Raw genomic sequence first — 19,869 nt, 5'->3', positions numbered from 1 at the left:
CGCTAGTGCTAGACGGCGCCGAGGCCAGGAGCGATCTTACCAGGAGCCACATCTTAGCTGAGATGGAAAAATTGCGGATCCAGGGCAAGAAGTACACGCCGCGATACTACAAGCCGGGCGCATTCGCTGCTAATGCCGCCAGTGGCAAGCAAGGGATCCGGCGACGCAAATCTTCTTCTTCTCCAGCAGAATAAAATTCCGGTGAGCCGATCGCCTGCATTGCACCATCGTGTAGATATATGACCGCTGCATCCATGTATAATATTTTTCTTTCTAAGTCTTTGATGGAGGATTGGTGACACCGATCTTCTCCCTTTTGGATTCTCTTTAGAAATTTTTGCTAGGATAGGTAGAGTGCATCTCTCTTGCTGCGAGCTTCCTAGCGCTTGCCGTGATTCTTTTCTAGTGAAAGAGTACAAGCATTTTCTACTGCCTGTCATCTTCAAGCTGCTACAGGCACAGCCACCACTGACTTGTTTTCCAGCGCTGGCCTTTTCACGACTTTGGCAGAAGACCAGAGATCAAGGATCACGTACAGGGGACTACCGACCAAGAGTACTGCGAGCTGGATCCAGACTTGAAGTGCGATCCCAGAGTTTTTGGAGATCGGGAACAGGATTCCTATCCAAAAGGTGGAGGCAGCGCCAGCGGTACCAAGCAGATTGAAAACAGCCCAGATCTCGGGTTTGTGGCCGTGGAAGATCCTAGCAGTGATGGCGAAGACATGGCTCGTGAGAACGCCATCCGCGATTCCAAAGAGAAGTCCAGCGACGTAAGCCAGCAGCGGTGCTCCCAAGAATGGAATCCCGAAGAAGCAGCCGATCTCGTAGCTGGAGATACGCCGGTGATCTTGGAGTGGGAAACAAGCCATTAGTCCTGCTCCACTGGCTGTTGCTCCCACCAAGAAAGTTGGCGTCCCACAACGTAGGAGATCCGACAACCAGCTCAAGAAAAAGGATCCGATCACTTGACCGATTCCCGTGAAGAACAGGACGATTCCGATGGCGTTTGCTGGCAAAAGCTTGGTGAACTCGCCACTCCAAAACGCTGTTTGGCAGCCCAGGTAGCAAGTTATTGGCAAGAGAAGAACGAAGGGGAGCAGCGTCCGCCAGGTCCGGCTTTTCTCTACGTCTTGGTCCAGATCCTCCAAGCAGGCGGAACACTTGATCGACTCTTCGTCAACTTTCTCTTCACCACCGCCAGAGACTTCGGCTTTGTCAACCCGGTGACCAACTTTGTCAAGATCATCACTTGCCGCTCGACTGGAAGGCTCAACATCATCGACCAAGAGCAAAACGAGAACACCGACGGTCGCACTGACGCTTCCCAGGCCGAACATCGCCGACTGGGAGAGAAACCTGAAGACCATGAACGCCGCCAAGTTTCCAACGATGCTGGAGAGCGAGCAGATCCCCCAGAAGACTCCGGTGAAGAGGCCGCGCTTGGAAGGTGGCGTACACTTGGTGAGAAAGGTTCCCTGCGCGACCCAAGTCAAGCTCGCTCCAAAGCCACACAGGACGCTGGAGCCGAGAACTATGGACCGGTTTGGCCTGACGAGCGAAGCCAGATACGTCGCGTGAGCCAGGCCGCCCAGCATCATCGAGCGGAGCTCGCCGATGGAGGAGACGATCGTCGGGGCCGCGAGAGTGGAGGCACAGAGAGATGCTTGCAAGAGGAACAGGGACTTGTCGCCGAGGTGGCCAGGGAGAAGCGAGGTTATGTACTCGGAGAGAGCGTCCATGGCGCTGTAGACGCAGAAGAAGGAAGCGGCGAGCTTTGCGACGGTGGAGATGGAGTTGCAACTGGGCGATGATCGGGATTCCTTGGAGCAGCAGCAGCATTCTCTCTGGCGGTGGCGTGATTGGAACCGATCGTTCTCCTCTAGATCGTCCTGGTGGTGGTGGTGATCGTGATCGTGATCGTGATCCTGGTGATTACTTCCGAGAAGAGGAGCTTCCAGGATCGACGCAGGCATGCTGGGAACGATGGATTCGATCGATCAAGCGCGCATGCAGAGATTGGTACTTAGAGCCGAAGATCGAGGAAGGCATGCAAACGAGGATGTTTTTTTTTTTTTTTTTTTTTTTTTGTTCCTGGCGCTAAAGCTGGAGTTCCGGAAAGGAAAGGCCAGGTGACTGGAAGACGAAGACGGAATGTGTGGTGCAGTCGCCACGGTCGTAAGTTTGGCGGTCGCAGTCTAACGGTATTCCATTGATGTTACGTGTTGGTTCGTTTTATCCAAGGTGACGGATCGATTCATGTCAAGACACAACATAGATTCGATCGCAACATTGACAAACTAACAAGTTGTGTCGGTAGCATTCTTTTCGGAAGCGATCGACGCAATGTTGGTGTCATCCCCGCCCCTCGTAAAATATCCACAATCGGACCATACTATGATCTTTGGTTGCCCGAAAGGAGAGGCTTGATATATCGCAAAGTCTGCGCAACTTTAGCCTGACGTGCCAACTAACAATACTTTTTTTTTCTAGGGTAAAGTCAGCTGAATCGCAGCAATGTGACCAGATTCATTGAATGCCCTGGACGACGACTTTCACTCTTCGTCCTCGTCACAGTTGGCAATCTCTCCTCTTTATAAGAACCCTAACACGGGGCTTTACAAAAATCTTGCGACCTAAAGGGATTTATAGCACTGTCGGAAGATTGTGGCCAGGCGCCAAACGATCTCTTCGTGTGCTTCGAGGCGATCGAGTCATCGATTGGCATAGCAGGCTTGGGCATCGCGGTGAGTGCTCATGCATGGATTGGATCATAGTTTTGAGATCGATCGGTCGATCGCGTGGATTGATCGATCTCTTTTGTCGGTGTGGTTGAAATAAAGGTCGCGGCGGCGCCGTGTGTAGACTGGCTTCAGTGGACCTCCCGACTGGGACGTACATTTGAGAAATTTCGTTTCCTGTTCTTGGCAGTGCTCTTGGCGTCTTCGCATATGATATGACTTCTTTTGTTGGTTTTTTCCTTGTCCACCCATCGAAAGCGAGAATCTCAACTCTCTTTCTCCGTGTGCGCCAGGTCTAGGAGGAGTTTGTCGATCCCTTCTCGCTTGTAGCTCGATCAAATGGCGGGGTCAGTCCACACGGACGACAGCGACTCGGAGCGAGCAGCCCGAAAGCCGAGCGATGGCCAGCGCCCGGAAGAACTCCCTTTTGTTCACAAAGTAAGCGTTCCTCCTAGCACTCCGCTCCACAGTGGCATCAAAGATACGATCAAGGAGACGTTCTTCCCGGACGATCCTTTCCTCCAATTCAAGAACCAGACCAAAGGGAGGAAGTTTGTCCTCGCAATTCTCTACGTCTTCCCGATCCTGGAATGGGGGCCAAAGTACCGGCTCAACCTCTTCAAGCGAGACTTTGTCTCCGGCTTGACGATAGCCAGCCTCTGCATTCCACAGGCAATGGCTTACGCCAAGCTTGCTCACCTCCCGCCCGAGTATGGACTTTGTAAGTTCTCCCTCTTTTGACTTTTGATCTCCTGTGTTCTTCCAGACATGGAAAGGCTAAAGCTCGGTTTTGCAGACTCGGATGTTATTCCACCTTTCGTTTATGCGGTTCTAGGAAGCTCAAGGCACATCGTCGTCGGACCGGTTGCTGTGGTGTCGATTCTCTTGGGAACTCTCCTGAATGCCGAAGTGAACTACAAGAAGGACCTTGCGACTTACCTTCAGCTTACATTCACTGCGACGTTTTTCGCGGGGCTAATTCAGGCTGGACTCGGGATCCTCAGGTTGACCTTTAAGTTTACAGAAGACAAAACGGTTTCTAACAACGTCAGTCGTCATTTCAGGCTGGGATTCATCATAGACTTCCTTTCTCATGCCGCTGTGGTTGGATTCATGGCGGGCGCCGCCATCACTATTGGCCTGCAACAGTTGAAAGGGCTGTTTGGAATCACGGACTTCACTACGAAGACTGACATCGTCTCAGTTTTGAAATCCGTCTTTAGTCACACCCACCAGGTTCTCTATCCTTTTTCTCGTTTTCTTCTTCTGCGGACACACTAAAAATGTTTGGCGATGCAGTGGAACTGGCAAACTATCCTCATCGGTCTTTTCTTCCTCGTGCTTCTACTCGCTGCCAAGTTTATTGTAAGTCAGATTGAGGTTCCTTTCATTCTGTCTTTCTTAACTTTGCTGGATTTCAGAGCAAACGGAAGAAAAGCTGGTTTTGGATCTCGGCAATAGCACCGTTGACTGCAGTTATCCTGTCGACAGCTTTCGTGAAAATCACGCGTGTTGATAGGCATGGAGTTATCACGGTACGCTGCTGGACTTCGTTTATTTTTGTTCTACATTTTGATACTTCAGGTCAAGCACATAAACAAGGGACTGAATCCTTCCTCGGCTCACTTGATTCATTTTAGCGGGGACCTTGCACTGAAAGGAGTTAAAGTTGGCATTGTGGCCGGCTTGGTCGCTTTAACGGTACAAGACTGGGCCAATCGCATTGACATTCTCATTTTCATTTTCTCAGGAAGCTATAGCCGTAGCAAGAACGTTTGCTGCGCTTAAAGACTACCACATTGATGGAAACAAAGAGATGATAGCTCTCGGGTCGATGAATATGATCGGATCATTGTCTTCTTCCTACGTTACTACGGGTACTACCCTCTATTGATTGTGACTTGCTTAACAAGTGATCGATTTTGTTTCAGGTTCATTCTCTCGCTCGGCAGTGAACTACAACTCTGGCTGTCAAACTGCGATCTCAAACGTAGTTATGGCAGTAGTAGTAATGATCGTCCTGCGTTTTCTGACACCTTTATTCTTCTACACTCCGAATTGCATCTTGGCTTCGATCATCATAACAGCAGTTCTCAGCCTCATCGATTTGAAGGCAGCAAAACTCATATGGAAGATTGACAAGTCTGATTTCCTGGCATGTATGGGTGCCTTTTTTGGTGTCGTCTTTGTCTCCGTTGAAATTGGCCTTCTCGTCGCGGTAAGAGTAGTCTGAGATGCGCAAAGAGATTTTGTCTTACCGGTTTGAAACTTCTCCCAGGTCTGCATTTCGATGGCAAAGATTTTATTATATGTTACGCGACCTCACACCGCTGTTCTGGGAAACATACCAGGAACTACTGTTTATCGCAACGTCCAGCAGTATCCCGAAGCATACAAAATCCCAGGAACTCTTCTTGTGCGCATTGATGCCGCCATCTACTTCTCCAATTCTAACTACATCCGTGAGAGGTTTGACAGTTCAAGTTGTCTCCGAATCCTTACTGAAAGCTTTCCCCAACAGAGTTTTGAGATACGTGAACGAAGAGGAGGAAGTGATCAAGAAAGCCAACGGAACCTCACTGCAATACGTTATCGTCGACTTAACACGTAAGTACTTTGTGCTTTACTTCTCCAAGGCAGGCTTTCATCTTTGCTTGGCTTCGCAAACTTCACAGCGGTTATGAGCATCGACACAACAGGAATCCATGCGTTCGAGGAGCTACTGAAAATACTAAGGAAGCGAGGCCTACAAGTGAGTGCTGTAAATCGAAGTTCTCCATTTAATCCTGATGAAACTCTTGGGATTTTTTTTTCGCAGCTAGCGATTGCAAACCCAGGCTCTGATGTCATGGAGAAGCTCCACATTGCCAAGTTTCTGGAAGAACTGGGCGAAGAATGGGTGTTCCTAACGGTAGGACAGGCCGTACAAGTGTGTACCAGGCTGCTCAAATCAGCCGATGTTTAAAGGCCTTACTTTTGCTTGAATGTAAATTAAGAATATGCGATGGTATCTTATTGCCGTTGCGAATGGAATATCTAGTGGCATATTCGCCAGGGTTTTCTATATTTCTTGTCTGGCTGGGGCGACGTTCTTGGTTCCAAGGAGGAGCCGCCACCGATTCGCGACACCCGATTTGCTGCCCTTGTAAGTAATGCGCGATCTCTGCCCGGTGGGATCGATGCGATTCACGAGACGAGCACGTGAATCGTCTGCGAATCCGTGTCGGGGCCGATCGCCAGGCGCTTGATGACGGAGGTGCGATTGTGAGTGACAGAGATCTCGTACTCGCCGTGGAATCCCTGGAAGCTGAAGCTCCCCTCGTGATCGGTGGTGCCGCTCAGCCCCACTGTCCGGATGTTCTTGAGGAAAACGTCCACGGTATTTCCAGCGGGCAAGTTCTTGAAGTTCTGATCGGTCAGGCACATCCGGTAGCAGCCGTAGGGATGCAGCGCCGTCCACAGGACGATTCCTTTCACTGCTGGGTGGGAGAATGCCTCGCGGAGTACCTGCTGGAGATAGATTGCCTTCGATCATCGCAGACAAAGAGAAAAGAGAAAAGACAAGGCATTAGTAGCTCCTCGAGGAGGTGAGTGAGAGCTTTTGTTTCTTCTTACTTGGTTTTCGCTGTCAACACTGTTCATGATATCGACTTCCGTCAGCCAGATTGGGAGCTCCAGCGTCGCAAGCTTGTCGAGGACTGCTCGCATGTAAACGAGATTGGGCTTGCCGGAGAAGTGTCCCTCCAGTCCAATGCCGAGCTTTTTGATTCCTGCGGCTTTCATCTCGAGCAGCCTGTGGACGTAGTTGTCGGGTAAGCTCATCGAGTCCTGTGGTACCTCGATCACGTTGAAATCGTTGAGAAACAATGTTGTTTCAGGATCGATCTCCTGGGCGAATTTGTAGATCTCCACAGCCGCGTTGCTGCCGAGCTTGCTCTCGAAGAAGTTGAAGTGGAGCATTTCGTTGAGAACGTCCCACTGTGGAAGCTTGCCAGCGTAGTGACTCATGACGGACTCTATACGGGACATTGTGGCGGTTCTCAGCTCCGAGTCGCTCAAGTCTTTCACCCATCCAGGCTGGTACTGTGGATCGTTCCAGAGAACGTTGTGCCCTCTGACCAAAATGTTGTTGGCTTTGCAGAAATCCAGCATTTTATCGGCCGTCTCATACGAGACTTTGCCTTGTTGCCGCTCCGTAGAGTACCACTTCATCTCGTTCTCGAACACAGCAGTGTTGAATCGCGTCACGAACCATTTCTGGCAAGCACGCCGAAGTCAGCAACGTATCTTTTAGATTTTTTTTTTTGCTTACTTGATATGTCGGGTTGTCCAGGATTGTGGATGCAATTGCTGAGCCAAATGGGAAGTCGCCAGTGATCTGCTCCACTTGGATGTCTGCATTGTGGATTCCATGGCCTTTGCAATCCGTGACACTCAGGGTCACGGATCTGGTTCGGCTCTGTCACGTCAGCAGGCACATCACAGGTTAGCAGCTAGCATTTTGTTCGATTTGCACACCTTTTTTATGCTGATATCTTGGTGCTTGCTCCACTCCTCGTCTGAAAAGGGCTGAAGCGAGGCACTGTCCAGCCAAATGTCAACCTTCGGATCGGAGCTCTGCACGACATTGGTACACCAAATGCGCACGTTTGGTAACGGAGAACAGAGAAACAGGGTCGTTAAATTCACCTCGAAGTACAGAGTGGCGGATGAAGCATTGAACTCGGGAATAAATCCTCCCTTCAGGAACGTCCAGCACTTGTTCCTGGCTGCGACGCTCCCGGCTGAAATGTATTGCCCGTTGGCCTTGATGGTGGCCTTGACCAGAGGAGCGGTATCATCACTTCCACCGTTCACTTGCAACCAAGCTGTAAGTTTTCCAAGTAGGTAGAGATTGATCAGTATACACGAGTTTTTTCTTCGGTGGTTAATGTTGTTGTTTGTTGGTTGTCAGCAGAGATTCGATTTTCAACATTGATTTTCGCACCTGAGAGAGTGTACTTGGACCCCTGCGTAAGATTCGCCAGGGCTTGTGAGGGGCCGTGAAATCCAGCGTTCCGATTGGTTGCAACGAGGAACTTGTTCCTGCCTTGGACCTGGATCTTGAGAGTGCAGCCCCCGAATGGGGACCAGCCGAGAAGGTCCGCGTCGAATGCGGGGTTTTTGAGAACACCTCCGTTGTACAGGGGACTTGTGGGAGCAGCCAGACACTGCGTGGGGACAGAGCAACAGAAACAAACGGTCTCAACTGCTGAAGACTATAAACAAAGTGAGTAAGCTGTTAAAGTTTCACCTCGGAGAATGCAGTTTGATCATAACTCCCGTGCTCTGTGGCAGGAGGACAGCAGAGCAATTAGACATATTGAATTGGCCAAGAAGCGAAAGAAACGAGTTGAGTGATGAATTCGAACCTGGTGGTGCCGGTGGTGATGGATCTGGTTTGCGATGATGAGGATGTCCCCGCTCAACAGCTCGAGAGAAGGAGGCATTGAAGTCCGTCTCGAGCGGGCAGAATGCAGAGAGCTGGAAGAGGATGGGAAGGACGAGCGAGGAGGAAGGCATTGAGCTGAAGTGGTGGCTCTCTTCCAGCATTGAGGACAGATTTTTTATAGGAGGGAGGGGAAGAAAAAGAAGCAGGGGGGCGGGGGAGACAAACGCTGGCCAAACAGTGTCGCCGCTCAACTTGCTGCAAATGCGAAGCTCCTTTACTGTGGCATCAAGAATGAGGGAGGAGGAATTCGGTGCGGAGTAGAAGCAATGAGCAGAGGGAATCAATCAACAGATTTGGCCGCTTCTTCGTGCTTGGTTCTGCGGCGTCGTCGTCGTCATGGAATGGAGCGAAGCAGTTTATATATATATATCCGTTCTTCGTCCCTTGGAGGCGCCGTGGAAACAAGCTTTTGCTTGTGGGGTCCCGGACGGAAGGGAATGCTGTACACAGCAAGCTCTTGAGCGGCGAAGAAGAAGAAGAAGAAGAGGAAGAGGAAGGAAACTTGGCGTGCCGTAAGAGTGTGCAATTAGCGCAAGCAACGCTTCTTATCCCCGAGAAGAAAGAAGAGACGAGCACTGTTTTCTAAGTAAGTGGTTGCTTTGCTTTCTTCCTCGTCCTGTGCTTGTGATCTAATATTTGCTTGCCTATTATGTATGCAGTGGGGCGGCCACTTGGAGAATCATGAGCGATCCCAACGGACATCAAACAATGCCTGGATTTCTTTCCGGTGGCGCTCATGCGTCTCGCCGCAACCATGCACAACAAAAAGTAAGACCCCTTTATTTTGCAATCTTCTTTTTCCCTTTGGCCGAACGAACTAACGAACGCAGGCGCGCGTGCATGATTCGGGACAAATCGGTGTGCGGTGTGCGGTGTGCCTTGAATCTCACGGTTGCGCTTCTACTTTTCATGAAGAACACAAAGCCCCACCCGAGCCAAGGTATGATTTTTCTTTTCTCTCCTTACTTTTGTAAAACGTCAGCGCAGTGTGTGTGTGAGAGAGAGAGAGACAAACACAAACACAAGACACACAGAGAGGAGGGAGAGTGGCACAGGGGACCCTCCATGTTTGCAAAATGCCCAGCACAAAAAGGTTATACAGCAATTTCTCACGAGAAAAAGTTGCAGGCCCGCGGCTGTGAACACATGTGAAAAAGCGGAGGGGGAAAAAGGAAGGTTTTTTCTCCTTTCTCAAGGCTGCCTTTGCTGCAACTGGGAGGAGACATGGAGGGTGGCAACTTTTCTTACCACACAGCTTGAAACTACCTTTTTCCATCAATGCCTTCAGATTTAGGGCAAGTATTTCCAATTTTTTATGGTTAATTTGGCTTACAGTGTTTAACCTTTAGTGTTTTGTTTGCTTAATGTTAGTGGTTGTGGTGTGGTGTGGGTGTTGTGGACTAACTGACTTCATTAAAATGAAAGTAAGCCCTTTGATGAATTCTATCAATATAGAATTATTACACAAAACTTTATTTTTTATTTGATATTGGTGAAATTTGAAATTATGAGGTCTAAGTCCAAAGTGTAGAGCAATAATGCTATTTATGTTATTTATGAAATTTTGATATCCATCGGATTGATTTCAATCCAGACCATTTGCTCTTGTGTAATTTTTTGGAAATAATATTTTGTAATTATAAAATCAAATAGAAAAAACATAAAACAAACATTGATTAGTAAAAAGTACAAATATTGATGATTATAACCGAACTAGTCTTTGCTAATTGGCAAACCAAATGAGTGATTAGAACTAGTCTTTCTTGGGTTTGGGGAACAACCTCATACTTGATTTGTACGTCCACGCATGTCGCCCTCCATGGCGGGCATCATCAACATGGCAGCACCGCAAATGTCTCCCCGCATCTCGATGGCGCATTTGCATTTGCATTTGCCCCGTTTTAAATTGTGATGCTGCTGCTGGAGCGAGGCGCGTGCATCCAGCTGCTCCAAAAGTGCTCGAGCCCCGCCGCGGCAACCTTCCTCCACTCGCACATCCGCCATTTCCTCGACGCCCACGACGTGTTCGTCCACAACAAGCTCATCGAGATGTATGGGCGATGCGGCAGCACAGGAAAGGCCAAGCAGATCTTCGATTCGATGCAGGAGAGAGACACCTTCACCTGGAACCTGATGATCGCCGCATTTGCCCGCAGCAGGCAGCTGGACCTCGCGCAGCAAACGTTCGATCGAATGCCCAATCCGGACCTTGTGACATGGAACACGATCCTCACTGCCTTCTCGCTTGCCGGGGATCTCTCGACGGCAAAGCAGCGCTTCAACGAGATGCCGGCGCGGAACCTCGTGTCGTGGACCGCGATGCTTTCTGCATATGCCCGGAATGGGCATCTGTTTGGAGCCAAAAGCGTCTACGGCGAGATTCCGGAGTGGAGCCTGGTGTCGTGGAACGCGATGCTGGCAGCTTGCACGCAAAACGGCGATCTCTTGGGCGCCAGACAGGTCTTTGCGTCGATGGAGGAGTACAGCCTCGAGTCGTGGACGGCTATTGTTTGCGCAAATGCCGCACAAGGGCATCTAGCCGAAGCGAAACGTTTGTTCGACAGGATGCCCGAGGGGGACATTGTGTCCTGGACTGCGATGCTCGCGACGTATGCGCAGACTGGAAATGCGTTCCAGGCAAAGAAATTCTTTGACGCCATGCCAGAGCTTGATCTCGTGTCCTGGACCGCAATGCTTGCAGCATATGCCATGAACGGGCATCTTAATGAGTCGAAGTCTGTGTTTGATTCTATGCGCGAGAGGAACCTGTTTTCTTGGACGGCTATGCTGGCTGTGTATGCGGGAAAGGGGTTTCTGGAAGAGGCAAAGTTTCTGTTTGATTCTATGCCGGAGCGTGATGCCGTGTCCTGGACAGCAATGCTCTCTGGATTTGCGCAAAATGGGCATTTGGAGGAGGCCAAGTCGATGTTTGATGCAATGAACGAGCGCCATCTTTTCTCGTGGAACGGGCTTCTTTCCGCATACGCTCAAAACGGAAATCTCGATCAAGCACTCAAGATCTTTGATCGAATGCACGAGCGCAACACAATCTCGTGGAATGCCGTCCTTGCAGCGTACTCTCAAAACGGCCATCCCTCTACTGCAATCCAGATCTTCAAAGAGCTCAAACTCCTGGGCGATCCTCCAGACGAGATTGCCTTCCTTTGCAACCTCATCGCATGTAGCCACGGAGGAAAACTCCGCAATGCTGGTGACTCGTTTCGATCCATGGTCTCGGACTTTGGAATCCCGGCGAGCAAGCTACACTACCGGTGCCTGATCGATCTCCTGTGTCGCTCGGGATACCTTGGCGAGGTGGAGGAGCTACTGGCAACGATGCCATTCTTCCCGGATTCGTGGGACTGGACTTGCTTTCTCGGTGCTTGCAAGGGTCACCGAGACGTGGATCGAGGGAGCCGAGCGACAAAGAGGGCCATGACTCTCGATCCAGAGAACCCCGCTCCATACGTCTTCATCTCTAACATCTTCCAGGAGCTATAGTCCTGCCAAACAGGATTTCTTAGAAAACAACTTTACAAAGACTTTATCTGCGAGGGAAAGATATACTAGACTATATCATGGATCATTTTTCCAGCCAGTTGGTTTGAATTTCAAGAAAGTTGGTAAACCTTGTCATCTATCAGATCTTAGGAGCAACTTAGTGCATTTTTTCTCAGTTTTCGGGATGGAAAGATATTTGGCGTTCCTCAGCCATGGCATTCCAGCGATTGGATTCATCTCTTGGGGACTCGCGCTCTTTGTCACAGCTGCAGCTCACAGACGAAACAACAATGAATCTCAATCACTTGCCGCAAAGCGGATCGAGTTCTACAGCATCTTCCTCGGGAGCTCAGGAGTGATTGTGTTCCACTGCATTGTCCAGCCAACACGAAGCTATCCCGACGTGGAGCACATTTCCATGGCTCTTCCCTTCATAATTTACGCACTCGCTCTGCGGTGGAAGGCAAAACTATCAAATAGTTTTGTAAATCTCCTGGGAGCCGCTGCTTTTGCCCAGGAATTCATCCTCTTTCACTGGCATTCCACGGATCACAAAGGCGTGGAAGGACACTATCATGCGCTGCTGCAAATCATTGTGGCCGCTTGTATGTTTACGTGCTTGGGCGAGGCCCTTTTCCACAGGAAGCTAACTATCAGGCTTTTAAGATCATTTTGTATCCTCTTTCAGGGAGTTTGGCTGCTTCAGCTGGCACTGCTGCTTGTGTTTCCTTCGGAGTTCCTGCCTCCAGATTGCCGATTGTTTCTTCATCGCCACCAGAAGGTCGCATGCAGCAGCGAGAAGCTTATCATGCAATCCAAAACTGTGGCGACCTTGCTTTTTAGTTGGTACTTCTCTTTGCTGATGGCAGCAAGTGCTATAGCTTATGCTTGGATTGAGAGAAACGCTATGAGATATTGCCCTGTTGGCTCGTTGGAAGATGAAGAGACGAGAGCTTTGACTAATTTGTTTTAAAGCAAAGAAAAAGAGATCGTGGAAACCTGCAAAGTTCGTATTTAATCTTTACTGTTTTAGATTCTTTAAACTAATCCAATGACAATCTAAAACGCTCCGAGCAACGCATATCATAGAATGGTTCTAACTGGAATCTTGTCTAGCGTGTAGTTAGAACTGGCACCAATCATCCCCACGATCAAATTTGATACGCACGTCCGGACGAACACGTTTCCCTCAAGATCTAGTTTTTTACTTGCAAGAGGAATCATTGATGATTAAAGACTGCAGTGCCCAGAACTTCGATCGGAGCTGACAGTATACTCTTCTTGATTGAATGGCAAACAGCTTGGTGGTGTTCTTGAGTCATGGGATCCCAGCGTTCGGCTTTATCTTCTACGGGATCTCCCTCTTTGTCACCAATTGCCTAGGAGCTCCTCGAGGATCAAACGAGCTCAAAGAGAGTCGACTGCTAGCCCTTGCAAAGCGAGTCGAGTCTTACATTGCCCTTCTCGGAAGCGCAGCGGTCATCGCCTTCCACTGCATTGTCCAGCCAACGCGAAGCTTTCCGGACTTGGAGCACATAGCCATGGCTCTTCCGTTCTTCATCTATGGACTCGCTCTACGCTGGAAGGCAAGCTTGCCGAGTGGCTTCGCGGATCTCATGGGAGCAGCTGCTTTCGCCCAGGAATTCCTCCTCTTTCACTGGCATTCCTTGGATGACACGGGTGTGGAATCCCACTATCACGCTCTCTTGCAAATCACCGTCATGGCTTGCGCTCTTACAAGCTTGGGCGAGATCTTTGTGCGACACCACCAGACCACCATCAAGCTTTCCAGGTCGATCTCTATCGCCTTTCAGGGCGTCTGGCTGCTCCAACTCTCGCTGGTATTTGTCTTTCCTTCGCTGTTCCTGGATCGAGATTGTCAAGTCAACAGTCACCACGGCCACATTCGGATCGAGTGCGCAAACCAAGAGCTTGCCAACAAATCCAAAGCCGTGGCGACGATGGTTTTTAGCTCTCATCTTTCTTTGCTAATGGCAGCGTGTGCCACACTGTATCTTCTGATTGAGAAAAGAGCTTCTTTTTACAGCCCAGTTGGGACGAATTCGTGGGATGATCAAGCATAGTTCTTCCCAAAGATTGTGGAAAGCATATACTTGTATATTCAAAGAATATTCTTCAACCTTAAATAAACATGGCGAGATTCACGCGACGAGTGCCTTTGCGCCCTCCGGCCAATGCGTGAGAATGAGCTCCACTACCTCTTCGTCGCTATCCTTGTCTACCACTGCTTCATCTTCTTGATGATCCCGCTCGACTGGATGATCTTCGTGTTCCAAGCCAAGAGCTCGAGCACCATCCTTCCAGTTCCTTCGAATCCAGACCAGGTCCGCATCGTCGTAGAAATCAGCTCCCACAGCCGTGGAGAGCGTCTGGAACTCGTCCCATGTCAACACGCTGGCAGGCTCGTCATCCAGGGAGATGACTTCCACAACCTCACTGCTGCTGGCTGCCTGAGACTTTGATCTCTTCTCGTCGCGTTCCTTGCGAAAAGCTTCCCAGATCTCCTGCATCTCCCTGTCTCCAAACTCTTGCTCCGCGCAGGTCTTTGCCAAGCTGTCGATCTCCTCCTGCGAGATCTTACACCTCCTTGGAGGTGAAGTGGACTCGATTTTGCTGCTTGAAACGTTGCGGAGCTGTTCTTCCGGAGTCGCAGGAACGATTGTCACGTCGGAGTCATCCGGAGTTGCGGGAACAATGACTACGTCGTCGGAGTCATCCAGAGTTGCGGGAACAATGACTACCTCGTCGTCGTCGTCACCGTTAACTTCGTCGTCCGAGGAGACATAGATAATCTGAGCGTCTCCCGAGCCATCGTCGCTGATGTCGCCAGCATCATCCTCGTCGCTTAAGCAAATCAGTTCTGCAGCACTGGATTGCTGAGTAACTCCTCCGAACGGAGATTTTATGCTTCGACCTTTCGGCTCGATCTTCGCAGTACTTGCTTTAGACGTTCCACAGATGTCCGGAATAGTTGGAGCTGCAGGAACTAGTTCCGAAACCTGCTGAGATGGTCGAGCATCAGAGTTGATACCCACAGCATTCGGCGTTTGATGGCGTAAACGCAATGGATGGCGGGAACTTACAGGACATTGAGGTGTCGGAGCTGCTGCTTGAAGCATAGGATCAGGACTTATAGACTGCGATGGAGCTGGTGCCCGACTTCCTTGAACTGGAACATCTGTGGCCGTTGGACTAGTCACAGACTGCCGAGAGGAGAAAACGTTTGTCGTCGTGTTGGCACGACGTCGTTCGTCATCTGGCAGCGTTCGAGGTTGGGGAGCCACAGCCTTATCCGAGGAAGTTACTGGAGGAACAGGATCATGACCTTCACGAGCTTGAGCTTGAGGAGTTCCTCTACTAGAACTTCCACCATTCGAAGGAAGTCCTTGATCTCTTTCTCTGGTCATTGGCTGCGTTTGGCCACCACGTCCTTGGGCTTTGGTCCAAAGCCAAGCTCGATATATGGTGTCCTCAACGTAAGCTTTGTCAGTGGCAGGAACTGGTAAAACATACGGTCGAGGTGGAGCTCCTGCCCGACTTCCTTGAACTGGAACATCTGTGGCCGCTGGACTAGTCACAGACTGCCGAGAGGAGAAAACGTTTGGCGTCGTTTTGGCACCACGTCGTTCGTCATGTGGCAGCATTCGAGGTTGGGGAACCGTAGCCTTATCCGAGGACGGTGCTGGAGGAACAGGATCATGACCTCCACGAGCTTGAGATTGAGGAGTTTGAAGAACACCAGAACTTCTACCATTCGAAGGAAGTCCTTGATCTCTTTCCCTGGTCACTGGCTGCGTTTGGCCACCACGTCCTTGGGCTTTGGCCCAAAGCCAAGCTCGACATACGGTGGCCGCAACATCAACCGGTCCAGGTGGTGGATCACAGCTTCTTGTACTTCCAAGATGATCTCGAGTTGGTGCCAAACGTGGAACGTCCACTTCGGAAGAGGTCGCTACTGGAGTTGGAAAAACACTCGGAGGAGCTTGAGTTCTTTGGCTGGTCGTTGTTCCTCGATTGCCAGTCCCACCATAACCAGAGCCCGAGAAAGCTTGAGTGCCATGGCTGATCGACGTCGTGCCTTGATCGCTGATGATAAACTTTTGCAGTGGCCTTCCCGAGGCCGCTCCCATATGAGCTAAACGATCGGCTGCCTCGTTTCCAAAAATGTTGGCATGAGCTTTCACTTTGAAGAGGTGAATTCGCTGGACTTTGCTTTGCTGAGCAGCGGCAGCAATGGCAACGAGGATGTTCTCGTAGACGTGATAGCGAAGATTGGATGGCTTGCGCTGGAACTTTTCCACCAGATAGAGCGACTCCAAGCTATCCGTGTAGAGAAAAATGCTCGTCTGCTTCCAGAAGCTTTGGACGTAAACAATGCCTTCGAGGATCGCAAGCAGCTCCATCGTCATGGATGACACTTTGTGAGTTGAGAGATCGATCTCTAGTGGCATGGGCCGTGATGGATCCGAGCTCAGCTGGAAAGTAATGGTGCTCCCAACGATCACATTCCGAGCCAAGCAGTGGTTTTGCTCCTGGCAGCGGTAGAAAATGCCATAGCCAGCCTTGTTCTGGGCAGAAATGAAAGAACCATCCGTGAAAACGTTGAAAGGTAGCGTCGAGTTGATCTCATCGGCACTGTGCTCCTTCGTGCATATCAGGAAGCGAAAACCCCCATAAAAGACGTGAGGATGATCTGCCACAACCGCCGGGAACGCTTCTTCTCCCTGCAGCAAATGATTCTCTCGAACAAAAGCCACGAAATCTTCCGCCGCTGTCACATTGCTCCTTCTATAAACCCTCGTCTTCTTCTTCTTCTTCCTCTTGTAGATCACTCCTCTCGGCCGCAGGAGCTCACACCTTCCCCCATAATCGATCATCAACCCTCTTCTCTTACCCGCATTCCACTCCTTCACATTGCTCGCCGCCGCGATCGACGATCAAAGCTCCCGCCTCGTTCAAAACATTAAAGAACCCTAAGAAATATCATACTTTAAAGTAAAATGGTAACGTTAAATACCCCTAACCAGTGATAAAAGGAGGGTGAATAAAGTTGGAATATCTTTCTTTTTTGTTGCTCAAGGACTTTAAAGTTGATGTCTTTGCCTTTATTTAATTAGTTAAATTGAATAAATAAGTAAATTATTTTTAAAATTCATTGCTTCTACATCTTGGAGTATACATAGAAAAAAATCTGCCATAATTATAACAAGCAATTTGTGATATCAGTTTTGCACTACGAGATCATTTTCCCATGCCTTTTGTGGACTCTGTCATTGATGAGTTAGTAGGCCGTCACTTCTACTCTTTTATGGATGGGTTCTTGGGCTATAACCAACTTTCATCCATCTAGATGGTCGTGAGCTCAAAGCATTCAAGACACCTTAGAGGGTATTTGCATACAATGTGTTGCCATTCGGGCTTTGCAATGTAGGAGCCATATTCCAGCGGTTTATGACTTATGCATTCCATGATATTCTGAGGGACACTCTTCAAGTATACATGGACGATCTCTGCCTGGCCTCCACCACATTTGATGACCACCTTCACCACTTGGAGCAAGTTTTCCTCCATTGCTGACATCATCAATTCGTTCTCAACCCGGTGAAGTGTAAGTTCGGCATCACCAAAGGCTGCCTCCTCTGTTTTGATATCTTTTGTGATGGAATCCAGCCACATAATGCAAAGAGAAAAGAGATTCTCAACTCTTATCCATTAAAGAGAAACTGTGTGCAAATGTGGGTGGAAGCAGTTCCTCTTTAATATGCAGATCAACTTTCCACAGCAAAGTTCCTCTATGAATCAATTTTTTGCAGATTCGGCATCCCAGTAGTCTTCATTTCCAATTGTGGAGGAGCATTCTTGGGCCAAGTTGTTGAGCATCTCATGGAAAGGTTGGACGTTCAACACACTTTGAGTAATAGCCATTTCCCTTAAGCGAACGGCCAGGTAGAGTCCTCCAACAAGACCTTAAAGTTCATCCTTGGCAAGCTAATGGCTGATCATCCTCACCAATGGCATGACCACTTACTTTAATCCACCACTCAAATTCTCTCTGAGGTGGTAGGGATCATTCTTCATCCAATAGTGTCTTGGTCATGGTTCTTACACCTAGGCTCTGCCTTCAATTTGATGAGGCAGTCCTGGCACCACGGGAGGTGAGGTTGATGCAAGCAAATTTGTCATGCCTGCCTCCTTGTGAGTGGAGGGCGCTGGAGATCTCACCCTCCCTCTCTCCAATGATGGCTTTCTCAAGCTCAAGGCCATGTTGCAGCAAGCACCCTATGGAAAGGGCAAGGAAACTTTGCTCAACATTGAGGATGGTCATGAGCTTCCCCATGCTCATAACCACAGCCACCTCAAGGCCATCTGGTGACCTCTTTCCTTTCTTTTCATTTTCTTTTCTTTTCTTTGTTGTTTTCACTTGTTTCTCATGTCTTATCAGGTACCAACACAAGCTCAAGCTTGGATTTCAGCCTTGAGATGGCCTTAACTCCACTCGTCTGGGAGTTTGTTCATCTTTTGGCCTTTCCCCTTGGTTCCCAGGTTTTTGTCTCTATCACTTTCAGGAATACATCCTTTTCTTCATTTCCATCCACTTACATTCATAAATCATCACTCTATTCACTTTCACAATCACTGCATTCCATCATCACAAATACCCTCTCGGTTTTTCATCATTTCCACACCATGCATATATGTTATTTGGGATCTTTCAACATCACTCTATCTGGAAGACTTTCAACAATACAACGCAACAAAAATCACATTTTTTGGACGTCAGAGACAAAAGATACAACTCAAACCATCACAACATAAAAACTTGCGGCAAATCCAAGGACAATCCAACTCTTTTCTTCAGTCGGTTGGGCTTGCAGGCATCCAAACACTCATCAATGGAGCAGACAAAAATCCTCAATCCATCTACTTCTAGCTGTGTTTAGCCATAAAAGCCATTTCATCTTGGGTTGCACCATGCACTACATTAAATTCTGATGGCATATTAGCTGTTACTTCCAATCTTGTTACATCACATCACGCATAGTCTTTTTCTCTATCATCTACCATAATGCGGCCTTCATTCCACTCATCCCATCACCTTTTGGGCCACAATCTTCATCTCTTTCACTTTCTTCCCTAGAACTTTAGGGGTGAGTTAGGCATGTTCAAGGAACTTTTTGGCAGTTTGGGGACTTATGAGGCTAGAGTTTGGGTTCGTGCCTTGTTTTCCTTCTTTTTTCTTCTTTTTCTTTATTTTTCTCTCTTTTTCACGTTTCTTGACTTGAGCATCCAGTCTTGGTTTAGAGTTTTTCCCATGTGGTTTTCCCAACCTAGAACTTCACACTCCATTTTCTTTTTCACCTTTATAGCATTTTCTCTTTCTTTTCTTTTCTTTTGTCTTTTCTTGTTTCTACCATTTGCAGCAGTTACCAGCTCTTGGCATCAGACTTCTTCAGTTTGGTTATGGATTCTCGCCACATTAGAGCTTGTAACAATCCACCATAGTCACCTGCTGTAGTTGTAGCAATTTACTCTTACTCCTGCTCCCACTCCTATTCCTCTTCCTCTTACTTTTACTCCAACTCTTACTCCTACTCTCCTTACTCTCACTCCTACTCCTACACCCCAATTATAGTTGTGGGCATTTTGAGAGAGGGAGAGAATATTTCAAATGGTTATATAAAAGCTTTGTAAGGGTGAAATATCAAGGGTTCTGTGCTTTGTACCCTGGAGAGAGAAAGATTAGGACGTGAGTAAAGCCATAGAGAAGAGGTGGATTGAGGTGCCACACTTTAACAGTTCTATTTGGTCCTATTGGCTATTTATGAAAGTGTCTAGAATTGCTAATTTGGCATATCTATGAAATATAGAGATCATTCTGAATACGATGGTGTTGTTCCTATATTCAAATGTACAATCTAGCACCATTCTATATTTAATAAGTTTCAAACTTATCCAAAGATTAACTCTTAGTATTAAGGGTGAAATCCCAAAGCATACCTTCCTCAAGGGGGGTGTAGGGGGTTCTAAATGTATAGTAAAGATAGTGGGTAAGTTAGGTATGGCCGATCAATCTAAGGCATAGTTTAGCTTCTATTTACATGCTTATCTTTGTTTT

At 48.6% G+C, this 19,869-nt stretch overlaps 6 protein-coding genes across 7 annotated transcripts; 5 read left to right on the top strand and 1 right to left on the bottom strand.

The window, feature by feature from the left end:
* Nucleotides 1–2,623: 2,623 nt before the first annotated feature.
* Nucleotides 2,624–5,753, top strand: LOC9650451 (sulfate transporter 1.3). The gene is made up of 13 exons (XM_002989318.2): nt 2,624–2,746; nt 3,034–3,461; nt 3,537–3,744; nt 3,805–3,976; nt 4,040–4,105; nt 4,162–4,275; nt 4,325–4,441; nt 4,491–4,617; nt 4,672–4,958; nt 5,019–5,209; nt 5,262–5,347; nt 5,416–5,492; nt 5,559–5,753. The coding sequence occupies exons 2-13, from the start codon at nt 3,080–3,082 to the stop codon at nt 5,703–5,705; spliced, it is 1,974 nt and encodes a 657-aa protein (XP_002989364.1). The 5' UTR covers nt 2,624–2,746; nt 3,034–3,079; the 3' UTR covers nt 5,706–5,753.
* Nucleotides 5,728–8,535, bottom strand: LOC9650450 (anti-sigma-I factor RsgI6). 2 transcript variants are annotated; one of them, XM_024663033.1, is made up of 8 exons: nt 8,152–8,361; nt 8,034–8,068; nt 7,728–7,950; nt 7,430–7,608; nt 7,259–7,357; nt 7,053–7,199; nt 6,356–6,997; nt 5,728–6,265 (listed from the first exon to the last, which is right to left on the bottom strand). In XM_024663033.1, exons 1-8 carry the CDS (start codon nt 8,330–8,332, stop codon nt 5,927–5,929), a joined length of 1,845 nt encoding a protein of 614 aa, XP_024518801.1. In that variant the 5' UTR covers nt 8,333–8,361; the 3' UTR covers nt 5,728–5,926. The 2 variants fall into 2 exon arrangements, with proteins under 2 accessions (XP_024518801.1, XP_024518800.1); XM_024663032.1 differs by having other exon boundaries at nt 7,259–7,608; nt 8,152–8,535.
* Nucleotides 8,536–8,719: 184 nt separating this feature from the next.
* On the top strand, nt 8,720–9,672 carry LOC112341980. Its single transcript, XM_024663035.1, has 4 exons — nt 8,720–8,817; nt 8,891–8,999; nt 9,062–9,171; nt 9,360–9,672. Exons 2-4 carry the CDS (start codon nt 8,913–8,915, stop codon nt 9,523–9,525), a joined length of 363 nt encoding a protein of 120 aa, XP_024518803.1. The 5' UTR covers nt 8,720–8,817; nt 8,891–8,912; the 3' UTR covers nt 9,526–9,672.
* A 608-nt stretch (nt 9,673–10,280) lies between these two features.
* LOC112341995 (pentatricopeptide repeat-containing protein At4g02750-like) lies at nt 10,281–11,732 on the top strand. The gene has a single exon (XM_024663075.1). The coding sequence runs from the start codon at nt 10,281–10,283 to the stop codon at nt 11,730–11,732; it is 1,452 nt and encodes a 483-aa protein (XP_024518843.1).
* A 164-nt stretch (nt 11,733–11,896) lies between these two features.
* On the top strand, nt 11,897–12,809 carry LOC112341979. Its single transcript, XM_024663034.1, has one exon. It carries the CDS (start codon nt 11,917–11,919, stop codon nt 12,703–12,705), a length of 789 nt encoding a protein of 262 aa, XP_024518802.1. The 5' UTR covers nt 11,897–11,916; the 3' UTR covers nt 12,706–12,809.
* A 212-nt stretch (nt 12,810–13,021) lies between these two features.
* LOC112341994 lies at nt 13,022–13,816 on the top strand. Its single transcript, XM_024663073.1, has one exon. It carries the CDS (start codon nt 13,022–13,024, stop codon nt 13,814–13,816), a length of 795 nt encoding a protein of 264 aa, XP_024518841.1.
* The last annotated feature ends 6,053 nt before the right edge of the window (nt 13,817–19,869 follow it).

The sequence above is a fragment of the Selaginella moellendorffii genome, unplaced genomic scaffold (genome assembly GCF_000143415.4).
Source record: "Selaginella moellendorffii unplaced genomic scaffold, v1.0 SELMOscaffold_96, whole genome shotgun sequence".
NCBI classification, from domain to species: domain Eukaryota; kingdom Viridiplantae; phylum Streptophyta; class Lycopodiopsida; order Selaginellales; family Selaginellaceae; genus Selaginella; species Selaginella moellendorffii.
The sequence above is the reverse complement of the archived record's forward strand: the minus strand, read 5'-3'. Positions and strand labels throughout refer to the sequence as shown.

Coding starts and splice junctions, on each gene's coding strand:
- LOC112341980 (XM_024663035.1), top strand. CDS start 8,913: ATGAGCGATCCCAACGGACATCAAACAATGCCTGGATTTCTTTCCGGT. Junction 9,000..9,061: donor GCAACCATGCACAACAAAAA/GTAAGACCCCTT, acceptor TAACGAACGCAG/GCGCGCGTGCATGATTCGGG. Junction 9,172..9,359: donor AAAGCCCCACCCGAGCCAAG/GTATGATTTTTC, acceptor AAAAAGTTGCAG/GCCCGCGGCTGTGAACACAT.
- LOC112341995 (XM_024663075.1), top strand. CDS start 10,281: ATGTATGGGCGATGCGGCAGCACAGGAAAGGCCAAGCAGATCTTCGAT.
- LOC112341979 (XM_024663034.1), top strand. CDS start 11,917: ATGGAAAGATATTTGGCGTTCCTCAGCCATGGCATTCCAGCGATTGGA.
- LOC9650450 (XM_024663032.1), bottom strand. CDS start 8,332: ATGCTGGAAGAGAGCCACCACTTCAGCTCAATGCCTTCCTCCTCGCTC. Junction 7,951..8,033: donor ATCAAACTGCATTCTCCGAG/GTGAAACTTTAA, acceptor GTCCCCACGCAG/TGTCTGGCTGCTCCCACAAG. Junction 6,998..7,052: donor TGGACAACCCGACATATCAA/GTAAGCAAAAAA, acceptor CGTGCTTGCCAG/AAATGGTTCGTGACGCGATT.
- LOC112341994 (XM_024663073.1), top strand. CDS start 13,022: ATGGCAAACAGCTTGGTGGTGTTCTTGAGTCATGGGATCCCAGCGTTC.
- LOC9650451 (XM_002989318.2), top strand. CDS start 3,080: ATGGCGGGGTCAGTCCACACGGACGACAGCGACTCGGAGCGAGCAGCC. Junction 4,276..4,324: donor ATAGGCATGGAGTTATCACG/GTACGCTGCTGG, acceptor TTGATACTTCAG/GTCAAGCACATAAACAAGGG. Junction 5,493..5,558: donor TAAGGAAGCGAGGCCTACAA/GTGAGTGCTGTA, acceptor TTTTTTTCGCAG/CTAGCGATTGCAAACCCAGG.